This window comes from Aquarana catesbeiana, linkage group LG09 (assembly GCF_042186555.1).
Source record: "Aquarana catesbeiana isolate 2022-GZ linkage group LG09, ASM4218655v1, whole genome shotgun sequence".
Classification (NCBI taxonomy): domain Eukaryota; kingdom Metazoa; phylum Chordata; class Amphibia; order Anura; family Ranidae; genus Aquarana; species Aquarana catesbeiana.
Window position 1 is genome coordinate 316,903,115 of NC_133332.1, and position 25,872 is coordinate 316,928,986.

The 25,872-nt window shown below is 49.0% G+C and overlaps 1 protein-coding gene across 1 annotated transcript; it reads left to right on the plus strand.

The window, feature by feature from the left end:
• Positions 1–25,785, plus strand: LOC141108798 (uncharacterized; the record flags this gene model as incomplete). Its single annotated transcript, XM_073600739.1, is given in 12 exon segments — positions 1–213; positions 341–705; positions 737–891; positions 893–923; positions 926–1,060; positions 1,063–1,095; positions 1,098–1,114; positions 15,447–15,524; positions 18,715–18,826; positions 22,778–22,923; positions 25,476–25,561; positions 25,637–25,785. Coding segments are annotated over 11 exon segments (1,297 nt in total), but the record flags the coding sequence as incomplete, so codon positions are not given.
• Between the last annotated feature and the right edge of the window lie 87 nt (positions 25,786–25,872).

A 25,872-nucleotide genomic window follows, 5' to 3' on the forward strand; every position in this document is an offset into this window, starting at 1 on the left:
GCGCGCCTGTCAGGAGTGGGTGAGGTGGGGAGGGGGGTGGAGGAGAAGCGTCCAGCTCACGTGACCTCGGTTCGTATCGGGCGGGAGATGCGGCCGGGCTCTAGTCGGTGTGACGTCCGGTGTTCAGTCACGTGCTCGGCGCCGAGAAGGAGGCTTTCCCTGACGTCACTCGCTCGGGTGGAGACAAGTTTTTTGGAGGTGGCCCCCTGTGGGGTGAGTAAGTGGCCCTAAGGGGGGGAGGGGAGGGGTGTTCTGAGTGGAATTGGGTCTAATGTTTTTTTTTTTGTTTTTGTCACCTTTTTTTTTTTTTTTAATTGAATTTTTATTTATTTTTTTACAGATGCCGGACCATGCGCGGAGCGCCGCTGACCGCCCACGCCGCCTGCCCTGAAACCCGCGCGTTCCCACGCCATGAGTCGCCCGGACGACAAGGAGAGTGCCCCCCTCCCCCGGCCAAGCAGCCTCGGGTGGCGGAGGCGGAGGAGAACGGCAGGAAGGACGGCGCCCTGGACCAGGAGGCGCAGGCCGCCCAGGCGCTGTGCGAGATGACCAACTGGCGAGACTGCGGCGACCCCCCGCCGCCGGAGGAGAAGAAGAAAAAAACCCCCGAGGAGCCCAACGGCGGCCTCCCCGTCTGCACCCCGGAGAGGGGCGACACCGGCGAGAGCGCCCGGGGATGCCCCACGCCCCCGAAGGCGGGGAGACGCCGAGAAGAGGAGGAGGAGGAGCAGCGGCGGCGGCGGCAACCCGTCGCCGCGGAAACCGTCCGACAAGGAGCGGGGGGTGGAGCCGCACCGGAGGAACGGGCAGAAGAGCCGCGACGGGAAGGGGCCGGAGGAGCCGGCCGCGCCGTCGCCCCTCTCCTCCGACTCCGGGGAGCGGAACTCTTGTCAGCGAGGGCGACGAGTGCTGCATCGTCAGCGTCGGACTCAGCCGCCCAGCAGCGACCGCTCCCTGCGGGCCCTGGAGACGGTGCAGGAGGAGCTGAGGGCCGTCAACGAGCGGGCCGACCGGGCGCTGCTGCAGCTCAAGAGACGCTACGGGCAGCTGAGGAAGCCGCACACCAGAAGCGCAATTCCATCATACGCGCCATCCCCGATTCTGGGTCACCGCTGTATCCTAATATGTCTGTCGGGGGGGGGGGGGGGGGGCGATTATACCTCCGGGGGGGGTCACACATCCCATACCCCGCCTGGGGGGTCACAGGGGTCTGTCTACTGCCGCAGCCTTTATAGATCAATGACAGGCTGATAGGGGCCGCCGCTGTGTGCAGGTAACCTCTGGGACGAACGGTCTCATCTGTACGGATCAATGACAGGCTGACAGATGCTGTGGCTCTATAGATGTAACTGCTCACCCATCTCTGTGTGCAGGTAACCTCGGAGACCGTCACATCTGTACAGATCAATGACAGGCTGATGGGGGGCGCCGCTGTGTGCAGGTAATCTCTGGGACGAACATTCACATCTGTACGGATCAATGACAGGCTGATGGGGGGGCCGCGGCTGTACTGTGTGACCACTTATCTGTCTCTGTATGCAGGTAATCTCTGGGACGAACGGTCTCATCTGTACAGATCGGTGACAGGCTGATGGGGCTGTGGCTCTATAGATGTAATTGCTCACCCATACCTGTATGCATGTAACCTCAGAGACTGTCACATCTGTACAGATCAATGACAGGCTGATGGGGGCCGCCGCTGTACTGGTGTGACTGTTCATCCATCCCTGTATGCATGTAACCTCTGGGACGAACATTTACATCTGTATGGATCAATGACAGGCTGACACATGCTGTGGCTCTGTAGATGAGCAGTTACACCAGAACAGCCGCGGCCCCATCAGCCTGTCATTGATCTGTACAGATATGAACGTCATCACAGAGGTTACCTGTCTACAGGGATGAATCCATCCTGTAGGCAGCTAACCTTGGAGACAGTCACATCTGTACAGATCAATGACAGGCTGATGGGGCCGCGGCTGTACTGGTGTGACTGCTCATCCATCCCTGTATACATGTAACCTCTGGGACGAACATTTACATCTGTACGGATCAATGACAGGCTGACACATGCTGCGGCTCTGTGGATGTGACCGCTCATCCATCCTGTATGCAGGTAAACTCTGGGACAAATTGTCACATCTGTACGGATCAATGACAGGCTGACACATGCTGTGGCTCTGTAGATGAGCAGTCACACAAGTACAGCCGCGGCCCCATCAGCCTGTCGCTGATCCGTACAGATATGACCATTCGTCCCAGAGGTTACCTGCATACAGGGTTGGGTGAGCAGTTACATCTATAGAGCAACAGCATGCGTCAGCCTGTCATTGATCTGTAAAGATGTGACTAACACATGCTGTGGCTCTATAGATGTAATCGCTTACCCATCCCTGTATGCAGGTAACTTCTGGGACAGTCACATCTGTACGGATCAATGACAGGCTAACACATGCTGTGGCTCTATAGATGTAACTGCTCACCCGTCTCTGTGTGCAGGTAACCTCGGAGACTGTCACATCTGTACAGATCAATGACAGGCTGATGGGGTCGCGGCTGTACTGGTGTGACTTCATCCATCCCTGTATATATGTAACCTCTGGGACGAACATTTACATCTGTACGGATCAATGACAGGCTGACACATGCTGCGGCTCTGGATGTGATCACTCATCCATCCCTGTATGCAGGTAAACTCTGGACGAAATGTCACATCTGTACGGATCAATGACAGGCTGACACATGCTGTGGCTCTGTAGATGGGCAGTCACACCAGTACAGCCGCGACCCCATCAGCCTGTCATTGATCTGTACAGATATGAACGTTGATCGCAGAGCTTACCTGCCTACAGGATGGATCCATCCCTGTAGGCAGGTAACCTCGGGAGACAGTCACATCTGTACAGATCAATGACAGGCTAACAAATGCTGTGGCTCTATAGATGTAATCGCTTATCCATCCCTATATGCAACCACAACATATGTCAGCCTGTCATTGATCTGTACAGATGTGACTGTTCATCCCAGAGGTTATTTGTATACAGGGATGGATGAGCAGTCACACCAGTACAGCCGCGGCCCCATCAGCCTGTCATTGATCTGTACAGATATGACCGTACATCGCAGAGGTTACCTGCATACAGGGATCGATCCATCCCTGCAGGCAGATAACCTTGGAGACAGTCACATCTGTACAGATCAATGACAGGCTAACATATGCTGTGGCTCTATAGATGTAACTGCTCATCCATCCGTGTATGCAGGTAACCTCTGAGACGAACGGTCATATCTGTACAGATCAATGATAGGCTGATGGGGCTGCGGCTCTATGGATGTGACCGCTCCTCCATCCCTGTATGCAGGTAACCTCTGGGACGAATTGTCACATCTGTACGGATCAATGACAGGCTGACACATGCTGTGTCTCTATAGATGAGCAGTCACACCAGTACAGCCACGGCCCCATCAGCCTGTCATTGATCTGTACAGATATGACCGTTTATCGCAGAGGTTACCTGCATACAGGGATCGATCCATCCCTGTATGCAGGTAACCTTGGAGACCGTCACATCTGTACAGACCAATGACAGGCTGACACCTGCTGTTGCTCTATGGATGTAACTGCTCACCTATCCCTGTATGCAGGTAACCTCTGGGACGAACGGTCATATGTGTACAGATCAGCGACAGGCTGATGGGGCTGCGGCTGTACTGGTGTGACTGCTCATCCATCCCTGTATACATGTAACCTCTGGGAAAAACATTCACATCTGTACGGATCAATGACAGGCTGACACATGCTGTGGCTCTGTGGATGTGACCGCTCCCCCATCCCTGTATGCAGGTAACCTCTGGGATGAACAGTCACACCTGTACAGATCAATGACAGGCTGATAGGGGCCGCGGCTGTACTTGCGTGACCGCTTATCCGTCTCTGTATGCAGGTAACCTCTGTACAGACCAATGACAGGCTGATGGGGCTGCGGCTCTATGGATGTGACCGCTCACACATCCCTGTATGCATATAACCTCTGGGACAATCACATTTGTACAGATCAATGACAGGCTGACACATGCTGTGGCTCTATAGATGAGCAGTCACCAGTACAGCTGTGGCCCCATCAGCCCGTCATTGATCTGTACAGATATGACCGTACATCCCAGAGGTTACCTACATACAGAGATGGATGCATGCCTGTAGGCAGGTAACCTTGGAGACAGTCACATCTGTACAGATCAATGACAGGCTGACACATGCTGTGGCTCTATAGATGTAATCGCTTATCCATCCCTTTATGCAGCCACAACATATGTCAGCCTGTCATTGATCTGTACAGATGTGACTGTTCATCCCAGAGGTTATTTGTATACAGGGATGGATGAGCAGTCACACCAGTACAGCCGCGGCCTCATCAGCCTGTCATTGATTTGTACAGATATGACTGTTCATCACAGAGGTTACCTGCCTACAGGGATCGATCCATCCCTGTAGGCAGACAACCTTGGAGACAGTCACATCTGTACAGATCAATGACAGGCTAACACATGCTGTGGCTCTATAGATGTAACTGCTCATCCATCCGTGTATGCAGGTAACCTCTGAGACGAACGGTCATATCTGTACAGATCAATGATAGGGTGATGGGGCTGCGGTTCTATGGATGTGACCGCTCCTCCATCCCTGTATGCAAGTAACCTCTGGGACGAATTGTCACATCTGTACGGATCAATGACAGGCTGACACGTGCTGTGTCTCTATAGATGAGCAGTCACACCAGTACAGCCACGGCCCCATCAGCCTGTCATTGATCTGTACAGATATGACCGTTTATCGCAGAGGTTACCTGCATACAGGGATCGATCCATCCCTGTATGCAGGTAACCTTGGAGACCGTCTCATCTGTACAGACCAATGACAGGCTGACACCTGCTGTTGCTCTATGGATGTAACTGCTCACCTATCCCTGTATGCAGGTAACCTCGGAGACCGTCACATCTGTACAGACCAATGACAGGCTGACACCTGCTGTTGCTCTATGGATGTAACTGCTCACCTATCCCTGTATGCAGGTAACCTCTGGGACGAACGGTCATATCTGTACAGATCAGCGACAGGCTGATGGGGCTGCGGCTGTACTGGTGTGACTGCTCATCCATCCCTGTATACATGTAACCTCTGGGAAAAACATTCACATCTGTACGGATCAATGACAGGCTGACACATGCTGTGGCTCTGTGGATGTGACCGCTCACCCATCCCTGTATGCAGGTAACCTCTGCGATGAACAGTCACACCTGTACAGATCAATGACAGGCTGATAGGGGCCGCGGCTGTACTTGCGTGACCGCTTATCCGTCTCTGTATGCAGGTAACCTCTGTACAGACCAATGACAGGCTGATGGGGCTGCGGCTCTATGGATGTGACCGCTCACACATCCCTGTATGCATGTAACCTCTGGGACAGTCACATTTGTACAGATCAATGACAGGCTGACACATGCTGTGGCTCTATAGATGAGCAGTCACCAGTACAGCTGTGGCCCCATCAGCCCGTCATTGATCTGTACAGATATGACCGTACATCCCAGAGGTTACCTGCATACAGAGATGGATGCATGCCTGTAGGCAGGTAACCTTGGAGACAGTCACATCTGTACAGATCAATGACAGGCTGACACATGCTGTGGCTCTATAGATGTAATCGCTTATCCATCCCTGTGTGCAGGTAACCTCTGGGACGAACGGTCATATCTGTACAGATTAGTGACAGGCTGATGGGGCCGCGGCTGTACTGGTGTGACTGCTCATCCATCCCTGTATACATGTAACCTCTGGGACGAACATTTATATCTGTACGGATCAATGACAGGCTGACACGAGCTGTGGCTCTATGGATGTGACCGCTCATCCATCTACCACTCATCCGTATGCAGGTAACCTCTGCGATGAACAGTCACATCTGTACAGATCAATGACAGGCTGATAGGGGCCGCCGCTGTACTGGTGTGACTGCTCATACAACAATCGTATCTGTGCAGCTGCAGCCAGGAGCCTGCTCAGATCAATGACAGGTGTTACGGCCCTGTTGATGTACCTGCTTATCCATCCCTGTATTTATACAACCTCTGGAATGGGAAGTAATATCTGTACATATCAATGACAGGCTGACACATGCTGTGGGTCTATAGATGTGATCGCTTATCGATCCCTGTGTGCAGGTAACCTCTGGGCAGTCACATCTGTACAGCTGCAGCCAGAGGCTCGTACAATGACAGGCTGCAGCTGTACAATTAGGGTGGATTTGATTTAAATCAACTCGATTTTAAATCATGATTTTTAAAGAGCAACTGTCATTTCTGTCCCACAGCGGCTCCTCCTCTGACCCTGCTGTTGGCTCCTCCACTGGCCCCGCTGTTGGCTCCTCCTCTGACCCCGCTGTTGGCTCCTCCTCTGACCCCGCTGTTGGCTCCTCCTCTGACCCCGCTGTTGGCCCCTCCTCTGACCCCGCTGTTGGCCCCTCCTCTGACCCCGCTGTTGACCCCTCCTCTGACCCCGCTGTTGACCCCTCCTCTGACCCCGCTGTTGACCCCTCCTCTGACCCCGCTGTTGACCCCTCCTCTGACCCCGCTGTTGACCCCTCCTCTGACCCCGCTGTTGACCCCTGAGCTCGCTGTTGACCCCTCCTCTGACCCCGCTGTTGAATCCTCCTCTGACCCTGCTGTTGGCTCCTCCTCTGACCCCGCTGTTGGCTCCTCCTCTGACCCCGCTGTTGACCCCTCCTCTGACCCCGCTGTTGACCCCTCCTCTGACCCCGCTGTTGACCCCTCCTCTGACCCCGCTGTTGACCCCTCCTCTGACCCCGCTGTTGAATCCTCCTCTGACCCCGCTGTTGGCTCCTCCTCTGAGCCCGCTGTTGGCCCCTCCTCTGAGCCCGCTGTTGGCCCCTCCTCTGAGCCCGCTGTTGGCCCCTCCTCTGAGCCCGCTGTTGGCTCCTCCTCTGAGCCCGCTGTTGGCTCCTCCTCTGACCCCGCCGTTGACCCCTCCTCTGACCCCGCCGTTGACCCCTCCTCTGACCCCGCCGTTGACCCCTCCTCTGACCCCGCCGTTGACCCCTCCTCTGACCCCGCCGTTGACCCCTCCTCTGACCCCGCCGTTGACCCTTCCTCTGACCCCGCCGTTGACCCCTCCTCTGACCCCGCCGTTGACCCCTCCTCTGACCCCGCCGTTGACCCCTCCTCTGACCCCGCCGTTGACCCCTCCTCTGACCCCGCCGTTGACCCCTCCTCTGACCCCGCCGTTGACCCCTCCTCTGACCCCGCCGTTGACCCCTCCTCTGACCCCGCCGTTGACCCCTCCTCTGACCCCGCCGTTGACCCCTCCTCTGACCCTGCCGTTGACCCCTCCACTGAGCCGCTCTTGATTCACCGAAGTCCCATTCACTTTAATGGGATGGCTGGTGACGCGGTGGTGACACAACAAGGTGAGGGACGTGGTGGCAGCAGGTGATTGGACGCCCGCTAACAGGCGCTGCCATGATGGATCTGAAATGACAGGTGCTCTTTATATGTAAGGACTCATTCTTGCTGGTATGTAGAATCTTTAATATTTGCAAAAAAAATGAAGGTTTCCTATTTAGCGTAATAAGCTGTCGGGTTTGTAAAACAGCGATATCAGAACCGATCCAATCATACAGTTTGTAGTGTACATAGATTTGCAGAATAATGCGATAAAGGAATATTCCTGAACTTTATTTTATCTCAGGGTTACTGTAAAATTGTGTGAATGTATCAATGCAGTGCATGTTGTCTCAGCTTGCAGAGCTTGGATTCATTGAATGAGTTTACCAAAAAAAATGTAAATATTGCAGAATATATACAGCCTTGTGCTACATAAACTAAGCTCCGTTTCATGCTGAATAAACTAAATTATTAATGCATCTTAAATGGAAAACTATCTTTTAGATAGACTTTTACTCCAAAAGCATTTTATTAAAATAAATCTGAGATAAAAAAAAATCAGATTTAAAAAAAAAATTAAGATTTAAATAAAAAAAAATCTGATTTAAATACTTTTTTTTTTAATTAAAAAAAAACAAAAACAAAACATTGATTTATATCCACCCTGTGTACAAGTGTGACCACTGATCCAGTCCCTGTACCTCTGGAATGGGCAATAAGATCTGTACAGCTGCAGGCAGTAGCCTGTACAAATCAATGGCAGCCTGTACAAATCAATGACAGCCTGTACAAATCAATGACAGCCTGACAGATGTGACAGCTCATCCCAGGGGTTCAATTTTATTGTCCTCTTTAAACAGAAGTGTTGTAGCCTTATTTATGTATGCCGAGCGTGCCAGGCTGAGATCTGGGGCCGGGGGCGTGCCAGGCTAAGATCTGGGGCCGGGGGCGTGACAGGCTAAGATCTGGGGCCGGGGGCGTGCCAGGCTAAGATCTGGGGCCGGGGGCGTGCCAGGCTGAGATCTGGGGCCGGGGGCGTGCCAGGCTGAGATCTGAGGCCGGGGGCGTGCCAGGCTGAGATCTGGGTAAACACATTTCCCCCCCACTTTTTAGATTAGGGAAATGTGAAAAGAAAACTTTACAAATGCCCATTTTACCTGAGGCCACAATCGCATGATGATCCTTCTCTCTTCTGTTTAGTTCCTGGGGTCCTTCTTTGGGTGTCCGCATCACTGCCTGTTTAATGTGCACGTCCTTATTGGTGCAGGCGACACTTCCAGTGGTCGGGGCCTCTCATAGGCTCCAAAGCCAGGGCAACTCGAGAGTGGAGAAGGGTTCTGGTACCCAAGAACAGGGATCTCCAAAATGTAAACAAAGGGCCAGTTTACTGTCCTTCAGACCTTACGAGGGACAGACTGTGGCCAGTGAGAGTGGAAAATGTTCCAGAGTCAGTGGGAGTAAAAAAACAATTACAAAGCGCCTGTGGTCAATAGAAGTGCCCCATTGTTGGTATCAGTGGAAGGAATACTGACCCATCATTGGTGTCAGTGGGAGGAATAGTGCCCCATCAGTGGGAGGAATAGTGTCCCATCATTGGTGTCAGTGGGAGGAATAGTGCCCCATCAGTGGGAGGAATAGTGTCCCATCATTGGTGTCAGTGGGAGGAATAGTGTCCCATCATTGGTATTGGTGGGAGGAATAATGTCCCATCATTGGTGTCAGTGGGAGGAATAGTGTCCCATCATTGGTGTCAGTGGGAGGAATAGTGTCCCATCATTGGTGTCAGTGGGAGGAATAGTGTCCCATCAGTGGGAGGAATAGTGTCCCATCATTGGTGTCAGTGGGAGGAATAGTGTCCCATCAGTGGGAGGAATAGTGTCCCATCAGTGGGAGGAATAGTGTCCCATCATTGGTGTCAGTGGGAGGAATAGTGTCCCATCATTGGTGTCAGTGGGAGGAAGAGTGTGTCCCATCAGTGGGAGGAATAGTGTCCCATCATTGGTGTCAGTGGGAGGAATAGTGTGTCCCATCACTGGGAGGAATAGTGTCCCATCAGTGGGAGGAATAGTGTCCCATCATTGGTGTCAGTGGAAGGAATAGTGTCCCATCATTGGTGTCAGTGGGAGGAATAGTGTCCCATCAGTGGGAGGAATAGTGTCCCATCATTGGTGTCAGTGGGAGGAATAGTGTCCCGTCAGTGGGAGGAATAGTGTCCCATCATTGGTGTCAGTGGGAGGAATAGTGTGTCCCATTAGTGGGAGGAATAGTGTCCCATCAGTGGGAGGAATAGTGTCCCATCATTGGTGTCAGTGGAAGGAATAGTGTCCCATCATTGGTGTCAGTGGAAGGAATAGTGTCCCATCATTGGTGTCAGTGGGAGGAATAGTGTCCCATCACTGGTGTCAGTGGGAGGAATAGTGTCCCATCACTGGTGTCAGTGGAAGGAATAGTGTCCCATCATTGGTGTCAGTGGGAGGAATAGTGTCCCACCACTGGTATCAGTGGGAGGAATAGTGCCCCATCATTGGTTGGGCTGTAAAGAAATCTTGAATGGCATGGGCATTCGCATATCCAGCCGGCATTGTACAGCTATAAGCTCGTGCATATGTTTACTGAGCTCAATAGCAGAAGCTGAAATTGACCCAACTGCTGGATCAGAGGAGTCACTCAATGGCCTGGCTGGTATGCTGATCCACTGGCTTCGGTACTACTTTGGGTCCCTGACCTGAAATAAGTACATTATATACACTACTGTGCAAAAGTCTTAGGCGGGTGGGATGCTAATGCTGTAAACGAAGAATGTTTTCAGAAATAAAAATGTTAATAGTTTACTTTTATCAACGAACAAAATAGAAAGTTACTGAACAGAAGAGAAATCCAATCAATATTTGGGGTGACACCCCCCCCCCCTTGCCTTCTTCTAGGTAGACTTGCACACAGTTGGTGAACTCGGTAGGTAGGTTGTTCTCTGTACATCTTGGAGAACTAAGCACAGATGTTCTGTGGATGTCAGCTGCCTCCAATCCTCCTGTCTCTTCATCCCAGGCAGACTCCATGATGGTGAGATCAGGGCTCTGTGGGGGGCCCAAACCATCACTTCCATGACTCCTTGTTCTTTACACTGAAGATGGTTCTCAATGACTGTATGTTTGGGGTGGTTTTCCTGTTGCAGAATAAATTTGGGGCCAATTCCATGCCTCCCTGATGGTATGGCATGATGGAGAAATATCTGCCTGTATTTCTCAGCATTGAGAATACCTTTGATTCTGACCAAAATCTCCAACTCCATTGACAGAAATGCAGCTCCAGACTTGCAATGAACCTCCACCATGCTTCACAGTTGTCTGCAGACACTCATTTTATCGCTCTCCAGCCCTTCCCCAAACAATTTGCCTCCTGCTACAGCCAAATATTTCACATTTTGGCTCATCAGTCCAGAGAACCTGCTGCCATTTTTTTTTAACCCCAGAACCCCTATGTTTTTCTGCATAGTTGAGTCTCTTAGCCTTGTTTCCATGTCCGAGGTTTGGCTTTTTGGCCATTATTCTTCCATGAAGACCACGTCTTGCCAGACTTCTCCAGACAGTAGATGGGTGGACCTGGGTCCCACTGGTTTCCACCAGACTTCTCTGGACAGTAGATGGGTGGACCTGGATCCCATTGCTTTCCACCAGACTTCTACAGACAGTAGATGGGTGGATGGGTTTCCACCAAACTTCTCCAGACAGTAGATGGGTGGACCTGGGTCCCAATGGTTTCCACCAGACTTCTCCGGTCGGTGGTTGGGTGTTACTGGGTCCCATTGCTTTCCACCAGATTTCTCTGGACAATAGATGGGTGGACCTGGGTCCCACTGGTTTCCATCAGACTTCTCTGGACAGTAGATGGGTGGACCTAGGTCCCACTGGTTTCCACCAGACTTCTCCGGACAGTAGATGGGTGGACCTGGTTCCCACTGGTTTCCACAATACTTCCTTGGACAGTAGATGGGTGTACCCGGGTCCCACTGGTTTCCACTTGTTCTGTGCTGATGGCACTGCTGGACGTCTTCCGATGTACAAGGAAAGTGAGCATGTTGTTTTCATCAGCTGCATTGAGTTTCCTTGGCCGACCACTGCATCTACGCTCCTCAACGTTGCTCGACCACTGCATTCGCGCTCCTCACTCAACATTGCCCGACCACTGCGTCTGCGCTCCTCAACGTTACCTGACCAATGCGTCTACACTCCTCGACGTTCTCAGACCTGGTTCCCACTGGCTTCCACCAGATCTCTCCGGACAGTAGATGGGTGTACCTGGGTCCCACTGGTTTCCACCAGACTTCTCCAGACAGTAGATGGTGGTACCTGCGTCTACACTCCTCGACATTACCCGTTTTCTTTCTGCTTCTTCAGAAGAGCTTGAACAGTACATCTTGAACCCCCAGTCTGCTTTGAGATCTTTCCCTGGGAGAGACCTTGCTGATACAGTAGATAACTACCTTGTGTCTTGTTTCTTTGCTCAGTCTTGCCATGGTGTATGACCTGTGACATGAAACTGTCTTCCACAGCCTCACCTTAGTAGCAGAGTTTGGCTGTTCCTCAACCAATTTTAAGCCTCCTACACAGCTGCTTCTGTTTATGATGGTGTTTCCGCCTAAATATGAAATTGATGATCATTATCACCTGCTTGGTATAATTGGTTAATCATACACCTGACTCTAATCCTACAAAATCCCTGATTTGTGCAAGTGTAAGAATTGATGCTGGTTTGAAGCCAAAGGGAAGTCACACCAAATATTGTTTGGATTTAGATTTTTCTTCGCTCCCTTTGCATTTTGTAAATTGATAAAAATAAACCATTAATATATATATTTTTTAAAGCGTTCTTACTTTTACAGTTTTTCTTCACATCTGCCTAAAACATTTGCACAGTACTATAGATTAGCCATTCTTAACCAGGGTGCCATGGAGCTCTAGGTTTCCTGCACAGGATGTTGAGGGTTCCTTGAGTAAAAAGCAGTTTTCTCTGTCTCTGATAAGTAACCATTGACCACAATGATTTTTTTAAGCTGTCTGTAATGTAAGGAAATTCATCCCACTGATCACCAATGTAAGGAACATTCTTCTCACTGATCACCAATGTAAGGAACATTCTTCTCACTGATCACCAATGTAAGGAGCATTCTTCTCACTGATCACCAATGTAAGGAACATTCTTCTCACTGATCACCAATGTAAGGAACATTCTTCTCACTGATCACCAATGTAAGGAACATTCTTCTCACTGATCACCAATATAAGGAACATTCTTCTCACTGATCACCAATGTAAGAGACATTCTTCTCACTGATCACCAATGTAAGGAACATTCTTCTCACTGATCACCAATGTAGGGAACATTCTTCCCACTGATCACCAATGTAAGGGACATTCTTCTCACTGATCACCAATGTAAGGAGCATTCTTCTCACTGATCACCAATGTAAGGAACATTCTTCTCACTGATCACCAATGTAAGGAACATTCTTCCCACTGATCACCAATGTAAGGAACATTCTTCCCACTGATCACCAATGTAAGGAACATTCTTCTCACTGATCACCAATGTAAGGAACATTCTTCCCACTGATCACCAATGTAAGGAACATTCTTCTCACTGATCACCAATGTAAGGGACATTCTTCTCACTGATCACCAATGTAAGGAGCATTCTTCTCACTGATCACCAATGTAAGGAACATTCTTCTCACTGATCACCAATGTAAGGAACATTCTTCTCACTGATCACCAATGTAAGGAACATTCTTCTCACTGATCATCAATGTAAGGAACATTCTTCCCACTGACCACCAATGTAAGGAACATTCTTCTCACTGATCACCAATGTAAGGAACATTCTTCCCACTGATCACCAATGTAAGGAACATTCTTCCCACTGATCACCAATGTAAGGAACATTCTTCTCACTGATCACCAATGTAAGGAACATTCTTCCCACTGATCACCAATGTAAGGAACATTCTTCCCACTGATCACCAATGTAAGGAACATTCTTCCCACTGATCACCAATGTAAGGAACATTCTTCTCACTGATCACCAATGTAAGGAACATTCTTCTCACTGATCACCAATGTAAGGAACATTCTTCTCACTGATCACCAATGTAAGGAACATTCTTCCCACTGATCACCAATGTAAGGGACATTCTTCATATTGACCACCAATGTAAGGAACATTCTTCCCACTGATCACCAATGTAAGGAACATTCTTCCCACTGATCACCAATGTAAGGAACATTCTTCTCACTGATCACCAATGTAAGGAGGATTCTTCCAGTAAAACGCTTTACCTGCTAACAATTTTGTTTTAAATTTTTGACTGAAATGTGGTATGTATGTAAAATGAATAGTGAACTTGCAGACAGTTGCAGTAACTTTTATATTTATTTTTTTCATAGCTAAGATACATGGAAATCTGCAAGAAAAGTGGCACATAATTGTGAAGTGAAAAGAAAATGATAAATGATACAAATAAATATGTGAAAAGTGTGGGGGGGCATTTGTATTCAGCCCCCTTTACTCTGATACCCCTAACTAAAATCTAGTGGAACCAATTGCCTTCAGAAGTCACCTAATTAGTAAATAGAGTCCACCTGTGTGTCATTTAATCTCAGTATAAATACAGCTGTTCTGTGAAGCCCTCAGAGGTTTGTTAGAGAACCTTAGTGAACAAACAGCATCATGAAGGTCAGGGATAAAGTTGTGGAGAAGTATAAAGCAGGGTTAGGTTATATAAAAATCTCCCAAGCTTTGAACATCTCACGGAGCTCTGTTCAATCCATCATCGGAAAATGGAAAGAGTATGGCACAACTGCAAACCTACCAAGACATGGCCGTCCACCTAAACTGACAGGCCGGGCAAGGAGAGCATTCATCAGAGAAGAGCCAAGAGGTCCATGGTAACTCTGGAGGAGCTGCAGAGATCCACAGCTCAGGTGGGAGAATCTGTCCACAGGACAACTATTAGTCGTGTTCTCCACAAATCTGCCCTTTATGGAAGAGTGACAAGAAGAAAGACATTGGTGAAAGAAAGTCATAAGAAGTCCTGTTTGTAGTTTGTGAGAAGCCATGTGGAGGACACAGCAAACATGTAGAAGAAGGTGATCTGGTCAGATGAGACCAAAAATTATTTTTTTGGCCTAAAAGCAAAACGCTATGTGTGGGGGAAAACTAACACTGCACAGCACCCTGAACACACCATCCCCACCGTGAAACATGGTGGTGGCAGCATCATGTGGTGGGGATGGTTTTCTTCAGCAGGGACAGGGAAGCTGGTCAGAGTTGATGGGAAGATGGATGGAGACAAATACAGGACAATCTTAGAAGAAAACCTGTTAGAGTCTACAAAAGACTTGAGACTGGGGCGGAGGTTCACCTTCCAGCAGGACAACGACCCGAAACATCCAGCCAGAGCTACAATGGAATGGTTTAGATCAAAGCATATTCATGTGTTAGAATGGCCCAGTCACAGTCCAGACCTAAATCACATTGAGAATCTGTAGTAAGACTTGAAAATTGCTGTTCACAGACGCTCTCCATCCAATCTGACAGAGCTTGAGATATTCTGCAAAAAAGAATGGGCAGAAATGTCCTCTCTAGATGTGCAAAGCTGGTAGAGACATCCCCAAAAAGATTTGTAGAGAAAGGGGGTTCTACAAAGTATTGACTCCGGGGGGCGCTATACAAATGCCCCCCCCCCCCCACACTTTTCACATATTTATTTGTATCATTTATCGTTTTCCTTCCACTTCACAATTATGAGCCACTTTGTGTTGGTCTATCACATAAAATCCCAATAAAACACATTTATGTTTTTGGTTGTAACATGACAAAATTTGGGGAACGTCAAGGGGGTATGAATACTTTTTCAAGGCACTGTACAGTATATTGATAAACTGTATAATATGAACACAAACGCAGCTTTGTTGCTCCTTAACGTGCTTCAGTTTCTCAATCATCCTCAGCTGTCTGCTATGATAAATGATCGGGATGAGGACACACTGAGTTACATGAATAACTTGCAGGTAAGTGTCCTGTATATGATAAGATGCGATTTCTTGACCTTCAGATGTGAAAGTTTACTGATAACCAGAAGTAGAGTAAAAAAAAATTGTTTAGCTGTAACCTTTAATATATTTGCCAAAAACATTCTTCGACTCCTTCACACTTAAGGGTAAAACAAATGTTGATGCCTAAGCACAATTTTGCAACTTTGACATGTGTTAGTAAAACAGTACATCTCATCACAACTACTTAGTGCATCCGGGTGGATTATGCCGCCTTTTTTTAAAATTTTTTTCAGGACAAATTGGGCTTTCTTTTGGTGGTAAATGGTAACTGATATCTCCCTAATATTTATTATTATTATTATTATTTTTTTAATTATCAAAGGAAAACTGCCCAAAATAGTAAAAAAAAACAACTTCTTGTTACCATAACCTACCATCAAAGAACAACCCCCAAAAATTCTGCTTCGCAGCGATACCACATACACTATATCGTCAAAAGTATTGGGACGCCTGCCTTTAAACACACATTAACATTATTGGCATCCCAGTCTTAGTCCGTAGGGTTCAATATTGAGTTGGCTCCGCCCTTTACAGCTATAACAGCTTCAACTCTTCTGGGAAGGCCGTCCACAAGGTTTAGGAGGGTGTCTATGGGAATGTTTGACCATTCTTCCAGAAGAGCGCTTGTGAGGTCAGGCACTGATGTTGGACAAGTAGGCCAGGCTCGCAGTCTCCGCTCCTAATTCGTCCCAAAGGTGTTCTGTAGGGTTGAGGTCAGGACTCTGTTCAGACCAGTCAAGTTCCTCCACCCCAAACTCGCTCATCCATGTCTTTATGGACCTTGCTTTGTGCACTGGTGGGCAGTCATGTTGGAACAGGAAGGGGCCGTCCCCAAACTGTTCCCACAAAGTTGGGAGCATGAAATTGTCCAAAATGTCTTGGTATGCTGACACCTTAAGAGTTCTCTTCACTGGAACCAAATGATTTGGACCAGTGCACAAAGCAAGGTCCATAAAGACATGGATGAGCGAGTTTAGGGTGGAGTTTTTTTTTTTTTTTTTACATTGCTTCCTTTTTGGGGTGGGGGGGTGCACAGTGTCAGTTTGTTATTTTTTTTTTACCTTAGTTTTTTTTTTTAAGTTTTATTATTTTCAGACCCCTTGGGGGGAGGTGGGAGCTTTGGTGGGATATCAGGGATCTAAACAGACCCCTGACATCACCCCTTTGAGACAGAGAAAGGGTCTGAGGACACAGATTCCCCACTCCCTTTCTCAGCAGTCTCAGCTGCACTGAAAATGAATGGACAGGAGACAGAAGCTCAGTTATGAATGGACAGAGGCAATGTTCACTGACTGTGCATTCAGAAAAGGAAGGAGCCAATAAATGACATTTACTGGCTCCCTCCACTATCCATCCTGACAGATCTGGGATGGAGGGGGACCAGAAGAGCACGGAGGGGGACTGGAGGAGCATCGAGGACATGGAGGGTGACCGGAGGAGCATGGAGGACACGGAGGGGGACCGGAGGAGCATGGAGGACACGGAGGGGGACCGGAGGAGCATGGAGGACACAGAGGGGGAAAGGAGAAGCATGGAGGAGCACAGAGGGGGACCAGAGGAGCAGGGAGGGGGACCAGAGGGACACTGAGGACACAGAGGGGGACCGCAGGAGCACAGAGGACACCGAGGGGGAAGGGGCCTGGAGTAGACAGAAGGAACACGGAGGGGACCAGAGGACACAGTGGGGGACCGCAGGACACGGAGGGGGACAGGAGGAGCACGGAGGACATGGAGGAGGACCGGAGGACACGGAGGGGGACACGAGGAGCACGGAGGTGGACTGGAGGAAGACACAGAGGGGGACACGAGGAGCACGGAGGGGGACCGGAGGACATGGAGGGGGACAGGAGGAGCACGGAGGACACAGAAGGGGACCGGAGGAGCACGGAGAGGGACCGGAGAAGCACGGAGAGGGACCGGAGGAGCACGGAAGGGGACCGGAGGAGCAGGAAGGACACAGAGGGGGGTCGGAGGAGCATGGAGGGGGACAGGAGGAGCACGGAGGACACGGGGGGACCGGAGAGACACGGAAGGGGACCGGAGGAGCACGGAAGGGGACCGGAGGAGCACGGAAGGGGACCGGAGGAGCACGGAAGGGGACCGGAGGAGCACGGAAGGGGACCGGAGGAGAACGGAAGGGGACCGGAGGAGCACGGAAGGGGACCGGAGGAGCACGGAAGGGGACCGGAGGGACACGGAGGGGGACCGGAGGGACACGGAGGGGGACCGGAGGAGCACGGAAGGGGACCGGAGGAGCAGGAAGGACACAGAGGGGGGTCGGAGGAGCATGGAGGGGGACAGGAGGAGCACGGAGGACACAGGGGGGGACCGGAGAGACACGGAAGGGGACCGGAGGAGCACGGAAGGGGACCGGAGGAGCACGGAAGGGGACCGGAGGAGAACGGAAGGGGACCGGAAGAGCACGGAAGGGGACCGGAGGGACACGGAGGGGGACCGGAGGAGCACGGAAGGGGACCGGAGGAGCACGGTGGGGGACCGGAGGAGCATGGAAGGGGACACGAAGGGGGACCGGAGGAGCATGGAAGGGGACCGGAGGAGCACGGAGGGGGACCTGAGGAGCAGGGAGGACACAGAGGGGGACTGGAGGAGGAGCACAGAGAGTAAGACTGGAGGAGGACACGGAGAAGGACACGGGACAGTCAGGGGTGATCGGTGCAGCAGTGGGGGGGAGTTACAAGCACCGATCTCCCTATATAGATTTCAATAAAGCAGCTGAAAGCCGTTGAGTTCTATACATGGAGGTCATTGATTGTAACTCCCCCCACCGCCGCACCAATCATCCCCTTACTGCCCAGGTATCGAATCAAGCATTGAAGCATTTGCACAAGCACAAGTACCGATACGATACTACTATCTGTATCGGTGCAGTCCTAGTTACAAGCAATTTCCGACATGTAAAGCATCTGATCAAACCAATCTCAGTTTGATCGAATGCTTTTTAGGGCGGAGGAGAGATCTGGGGTCTAAAAAGCCCCACATTAAGTTAACTCCAGTTATTGTAAATCAGCCCCTTGTGATAGTGATGCTTTTGTCACCAGAAGCTGCTTTTTCTTCATTCAGTGTCACTCGGCTGGGCCTTCGTTTTCAGCGTCGGAGCTACTAAACCTCTTTCTGTTTACCATAGGTGGAGGACATCACACACCTGAAGTCAAGTTGTAAAATCAAATTCTATTTCAACTCCAACCCTTATTTCAAGAACGATGTGATCATCAAAGAGTTCCAGTTTGGCCCTTCCGGTGAGTGCCGTGTCTGCGTTCTTTCACAGTGGTTGCTGACTTTCGGAGCATGTGATCTCATATTTTGTTGTCTTCACTTCTGCTTCACACCTCAAATGTTCAAGTGTTTGCTTTGCAGCTGCTCTGAATATTTCTGTATGTTTGGGGTGATGTGATAATATAGCGAATGTAGATTTAAGATGCATTTTAAAGAGGAACTAAACATTGGAAGGGTTGCCCAAGAAACTGGATGGCAGAGTGCAAATGACAAGTCACCGGTATCACCAGTTATGCCCGTGGTTTCCCTATAGTTGATCTTTTCCCCATTACCAACTTCTCATGCCTTATTCTGCACTGTGTCTCTGTGTGGAGGCGGCCATGTTTGCTGAGGAGCAGGGCTTTACCTCCTAATGTTAGAGCTGCCGCCCTTCCCATGAATGGTGATCTGATGACTAGTTGGGGTAAGGATAGAGGTGGAAGAAGCACAGATCCATAGAATGAATGACACAAAAGCAGGGGGATCTTTGCACTGCAGGTCCTCAGGTACAGCTTCCTCTCCAGCAAGAACAGTGAGCAGCACAGTAGTAGGACCACCAGTATTGCTTGTGGTCTCCTGCAGATAATCTTTTCCCCATTACTAACTTTTCATGCCTTATTCTGCACTGTCTTTGTGTGGAGGCAGCCTTTTTTTTTTTTTTTTTTTTTTTTTTTTTTTTTTTTTTTTTGATTAGGGCTTTTTTTTAAAATACACACACAGTGGGGACGAAAAGTATTCAGACCCCCTTACATTTTTCACTCTTTGTTATATTGCAGCCATTTGCTAAAATCATATAAGTTCATTTTTTTTTCCTCATTAATGTACACACAGCCCCCCATATTGTACACACAGCACCCCATATTGTACACACAGCACCCCATATTGTACACACAGCACCCCATATTGTACACACAGCACCCCATATTGACAGAAAAACACAGAATTGTTGACATTTTTGCAGATTTATTAAAAAAGAAAAACTGAAATATCACATGGTCCTAAGTATTCAGACCCTTTGCTGTGACACTCATATATATAACTCAGGTGCTGTCCATTTCTTCTGATCATCCTTGAGATGGTTTTACACCTTCATTTGAGTCCAGCTGTGTTTGATTATACTGATTGGACCTGATTAGGAAAGCCACACACCTGTCTATATAAGACCTTACAGCTCACAGTGCATGTCAGAGCAAATGAGAACCATGAGGTCAAAGGAACTGCCTGAAGAGCTCAGAGACAGAATTGTGGCAAGGCACAGATCTGGACAAGGTTACAAAAAAAATTCTGCTGCACTTAAGGTTCCTAAGAGCTCAGTGGCCTCCATAATCCTTAAATGGAAGACGTTTGGGACGACCAGAACCCTTCCTAGAGCTGACCATCCGGCCAAACTGAGCTATCGGGGGAGAAGAGCCTTGGTGAGAGAGGTAAAGAAGAACCCAAAGATCACTGTGGCTGAGCTCCAGAGATGCAGTCGGGAGATGGGAGAAAGTTGTAGAAAGTCAACCATCACTGCAGCCCTCCACCAGTCGGGGCTTTATGGCAGAGTGGCCCGACGGAAACCTCTCCTCAGTGCAAGACACATGAAAGCCCGCATGGAGTTTGCTAAAAAAACACCTGAAGGACTCCAAGATGGTGAGAAATAAGATTCTCTGGTCTGAGAAGACCAAGATAGAACTTTGTGGCCTTAATTCTAAGCGGTATGTGTGGAGAAAACCAGGCACTGCTCATCACCTGTCCAATACAGTCCCAACAGTGAAGCATGGTGGTGGCAGCATCATGCTGTGGGGGTGTTTTTCAGCTGCAGGGACAGGACGACTGGTTGCAATCGAGGGAAAGATGAATGTGGCCAAGTACAGGGATATCCTGGATGAAAACCTTCTCCAGAGTGCTCAGGACCTCAGACTGGGCCGAAGGTTTACCTTCCAACAAGACGATGACCCTGAGCACACAGCTAAAATAATGAAGGAGTGGCTTCACAACAACTCCATGACTGTTCTTGAATGGCCCAGCCAGAGCCCTGACTTAAAGCGGGGGTCCACCTATCTATCTATCGTTTTTTTTTTTTTTGGAGTTCATTCACAAACTTTTCTTATGATTATCTACTCACATGTTCTGTGTAATAGGTCCGCCTGTGTCCGATTTTGTTGTAAAGAATAACTTATAAAATTCACTGAAGGCGGTTTCCATGTTCATTGTGGGCATTTGAAGCCCACAAGCATGTATTTCCTGGATGCGGTGAATGCTGTGCTCCCAGCATTCACCGAGATGTTGTGATGACGCTGTTGCACAATGCATGCTGGGAAGCCTGAGACTAGCTCCCAGGGGACTGTGGGAGGTCTGGGAGAGGCTAGAAACACGCCTACTCCCATGGGAGGAAAACCAGGAAGTGCTAAGAAGATTCGAAAAAAAAAAGGTAATTACGGCGATTTAAATTTTTTTACACAGCATGTCAGCATCTAGGCAAGGAAGAGAATGCATAGAGATAATGTTCAAAATTTGGGTGGAACCCCGCTTTAAACCCAATTTACCATCTCTGGAGAGACCTAAAAATAGCTGTCCACCAACGTTTACCATCCCCCCTGACAGAACTGGAGAGGATCTGCAAGAAAGAATGGCAGAGGATCCCCAAATCCAAGTGTGAAAAACTTGTTTCATCTTTCCCAAAAAGACTCATCAAAAGGAGCTTCTACTAAATACTGAGCAAAGGGTCTGAATACTTAGGACCATGTGATATTTCAGTTTTTCTTTTTTAATAAATCTGCAAAAAATGTCAACAATTCTGTGTTTTTCTGTCAATATGGGGTGCTGTGTGTACAATATGGGGTGCTGTGTGTACAATATGGGGGGCTGTGTGTACAATATGAGGTGCTGTGTGTACAATATGGGGCGCTGTGTGTACAATATGGGGTGCTGTGTGTACAATATAGGGGGCTGTGTGTACAATATGGGGTGCTGTGTGTACAATATGGGGGGCTGTGTGTACAATATGGGGGGCTGTGTGTACAATATAGGGGGCTGTGTGTACAATATGGGGTGCTGTGTGTACAATATGAGGTGCTGTGTGTACAATATGGGGCGCTGTGTGTACAATATGGGGTGCTGTGTGTACAATATAGGGGGCTGTGTGTACAATATGGGGTGCTGTGTGTACAATATGGGGTGCTGTGTGTACAATATGGGGTGCTGTGTGTACAATATGGGGTGCTGTGTGTACAATATGGGGTGCTGTGTGTACAATATAGGGGGCTGTGTGTACAATATGGGGGGCTGTGTGTACAATATGGGGGGCTGTGTGTACAATATAGGGGGCTGTGTGTACAATATGGGGTGCTGTGTGTACAATATGGGGGGCTGTGTGTACAATATGGGGGGCTGTGTGTACAATATGGGGTGCTGTGTGTACAATATAGGGGGCTGTGTGTACAATATGGGGTGCTGTGTGTACAATATGGGGTGCTGTGTGTACAATATGGGGTGCTGTGTGTACAATATGGGGGGCTGTGTGTACAATATGGGGGGCTGTGTGTACAATATGGGGTGATGTGTGTACAATATGGGGTGCTGTGTGTACAATATGGGGCGCTGTGTGTACAATATGGGGGGCTGTGTGTACAATATGGGGGGCTGTGTGTACAATATGGGGTGCTGTGTGTACAATATGGGGGGCTGTGTGTACAATATGGGGGGCTGTGTGTACAATATGGGGTGCTGTGTGTACAATATGGGGGGCTGTGTGTACATTAATGAGGAAAAAAATGAACTTAAATGATTTTAGCAAATGGCTACAATATAACAAAGAGTGAAAAATTTAAGGGGGTCTGAATACTTTCCATCCCCACTGTGTGTGTGTGTGTGTATATATATGTGTGTGTATATATAATATATATATTATATTATATTTTTTAAAAATTTCTTTTTTATTTTATTTAATTTAGGGCGCCTCACCTCCCACTCCACTCCCATTCGATGGTGGCGGCGACAAAACCCAGAGTCGTACCAGGGCAAATCTGCCAACTCCACACCAAGTTTTTTCAGCTGGTTCACTGATCACAACTTCCCGGCAGCTGACCGTATAGCCACGGTAAGTTTCATAGTCTGTATGTATTTTATTATGTTTATGGCCATAACTTGCTGTGTTTTTGCTAAGGGACTTAGGGTGGTCCTGATTTTGTAATGATTTGTCAGGATAACTTGTAGCAGAAAAGGTGCGTTCAGTTCAGGCTCTTTACCAATATTGCCAAAGCAGTCCAGATACAGAATTTATTTTGAATGGTCAGATTGAATTTATTTACCTTTTTACACCCGCCCTGGCTTCTCTTTTAAGGAGGGGGGGGGTGGGGGCAGGAAAGGTCAGCCTGCCCCCCCCCCCCCCCCCCCACCTCTGATTGCCTTTCAGTGGTCACATGATTGGGAATCGGTCCGACTGGCTACAGACCATTAGCGGGGACCAAGCACTGTCCTTCACAGCTCAGTCTTTAGTGCCCCCCCACCCCTATTCATTCTTTGTAGTTCAGTTCTTTTAATCCTTGTGGCTTGGTATCGGGCATTACCTAGGTGGATCTGCATTCAAATACATCCTGCCTAGGAACACCCACTCCTCCAGACTGACACCCACTCATCTGGGTGTTTTTTGATATTTTAAATCCTCCATAGAGCTAGCTCACTGACTACCTCCACCCTGAGTTCCTGCTTTGACAGTGAGTGGGGGGGGGGGAATCTTCTCCCCCCGCTCACTGTCACAATCTTAAAAAAAAAAATAAATAAATAAAATGTGGCCGCGCAAGGCTCCATCCACAATAAAGGGATGAGTCCATTTGGTGAACCTGCTAATCCAGCACATTTTTACAAAGTAGCTGAATTCCTGGAATTTAGCTTTAACCCTTGCGGTGTGGGTGCTGCTCCACTGCAAGGGAGGAGTTCCAGGTTTCCTGGAATTCAGCCTAAATGTCAAAAAAGTAGAATGAAACTATGACATTGTTACCTGCCAAGAATAAGCCCAACCCGGTCCTGCTTGGCTTAATTCCTGGGAGAAAGACGGGTAAATCTTCACAAGGCCCCCCCCCCCCCCATGTACATCCAGGGCCTGGGATCCAAGAGGTTCCACAGGTAGACAAAGATCTGTGTTTTAACCTCTTGCCGTCATTTGACTATAGAGTGGTCATCCAATTTCTGGAAGGACGTCCTGGCGGAAACCCCTGCCCCTCCCCGGACGCACCCTCGGGAGCGCGCTCTGTTTTTGATGCACATCACAGCGGTCCTTTACTATGTGATTAGTTGTGTCCAAGCACAGCTTATCACATGTAAACAAATGCTGGTTGTCGACATTTTCCTTTCCTCAACGCGGTTACTGTCTGAGGGAAGGAAAGCCAATAACCGTTGATTCTGTGATAAGGCACACTTACTCTGATAATCAGGGCCCTGATCATCAGTGCAGCCCTATTAGTGCCCATGAGTGCAGCCCTATTAGTGCCCATGAGTGCAGCCCTATTAGTGCCATGAGTGCAGCCCTATTAGTGCCCATGAGTGCAGCCCTATTAGTGCCCATCATTGCAGCCCTATTAGTGCCCATGAGTGCAGCCCTATTAGTGCCCATCATTGCAGCCCTATTAGTGCCCATGAGTGCAGCCCTATTAGTGCCCATGAGTGCAGCCCTATAGTGCCCATGAGTGCAGCCCTATTAGTGCCCATGAGTGCAGCCTATTAGTGCCCAAGCCCCTATTAGTGCCCATGAGTGCAGCCTATTAGTGCCCATGAGTGCAGCCCTATTAGTGCCCATGAGTGCAGCCCTATTAGTGCCCATCATTGCAGCCCTATTAGTGCCCATCATTGCAGCCCTATTAGTGCCCATCATTGCAGCCCTATTAGTGCCCATCATTGCAGCCCTATTAGTGCCCATCATTGCAGCCCTATTAGTGCCCATCATTGCAGCCCTATTAGTGCCCATCATTGCAGCCCTATTAGTGCCCATCATTGCAGCCCTATTAGTGCCCATCATTGCAGCCCTATTAGTGCCCATCATTGCAGCCCTATTAGTGCCCATCATTGCAGCCCCATTAGTGCCCATCATTGCAGCCCCATTAGTGCCCATCATTGCAGCCCTATTAGTGCCCATCATTGCAGCCCTATTATGGCCCATCAGGGCCCCTCATCAGTGCAGCCTCATCAGGGCCCATCATCAGTGCAGCCCCATCAGGGTCCATCAGTGCAGCCCCCATCAGGGCCCACCAGGGGGTCCATCAGTGCAGCCTCATCAGCGCATATCGGTGAAGAAGAAAGATTATCTATTTTCAAAATGTTAGAACCGAGACAAAGGAAAAGGTTTGTTGTTTTTTTTTTTTTTTCTTCAAAGTTTTAGGTCATTTTTCGGTAATTTGTTTAGCAAAGAAAAAAAAACCCAGCAGCGATTAAATACCTTTGCAGATGGGTACAATGTTGCATGACCACAATTGTCATTCAAAGTGTGAGAGCGCTGAAAGCTGAAAATTGGCGCCTGGGCAGGAAGGGGGTGAAAGTGCCCGGTATTGAAGTGGTTAACAACAGACAGCACCGGGTAGAATGTTAGAGATGCACCTATTCATGTGAGTGTCCAGCTATTGTCCTCTATTTGGTCTACTATACATGACATTTCTGCAGATCATCAAAGAAGACCTTTGGCCAAATCCTTTGCAATATTACCTAATGGGGGAAGGTGAAAGTGATGACCATGCAGCTGAGGACAGGTCAGTGAGTTGATTGCGTTGTCTTTTCTCCGCCTGTTTTGTCCTGGAGGTAACGGTTCTGTGTGTTTTTAACAGCGACCCCGACAACACCGATGACTGTGTGGTCATAGTGGACGATGATGATGACGACGAAGATGATGAAGAAGGGGAAGAAGATGAGGGAGATGATGAAGATGAAAATGAAGTACATGAAATTTCCGACAATGCCGAAAAGCAAGCAGAAGGTAAATTTGACAAATGTTTTGTTTAGAGCAGCCATTCTCCAGCAGGGTTCTCTGGAACCCCCTAGGGTTCTCTCTCCCCCCCCCTCT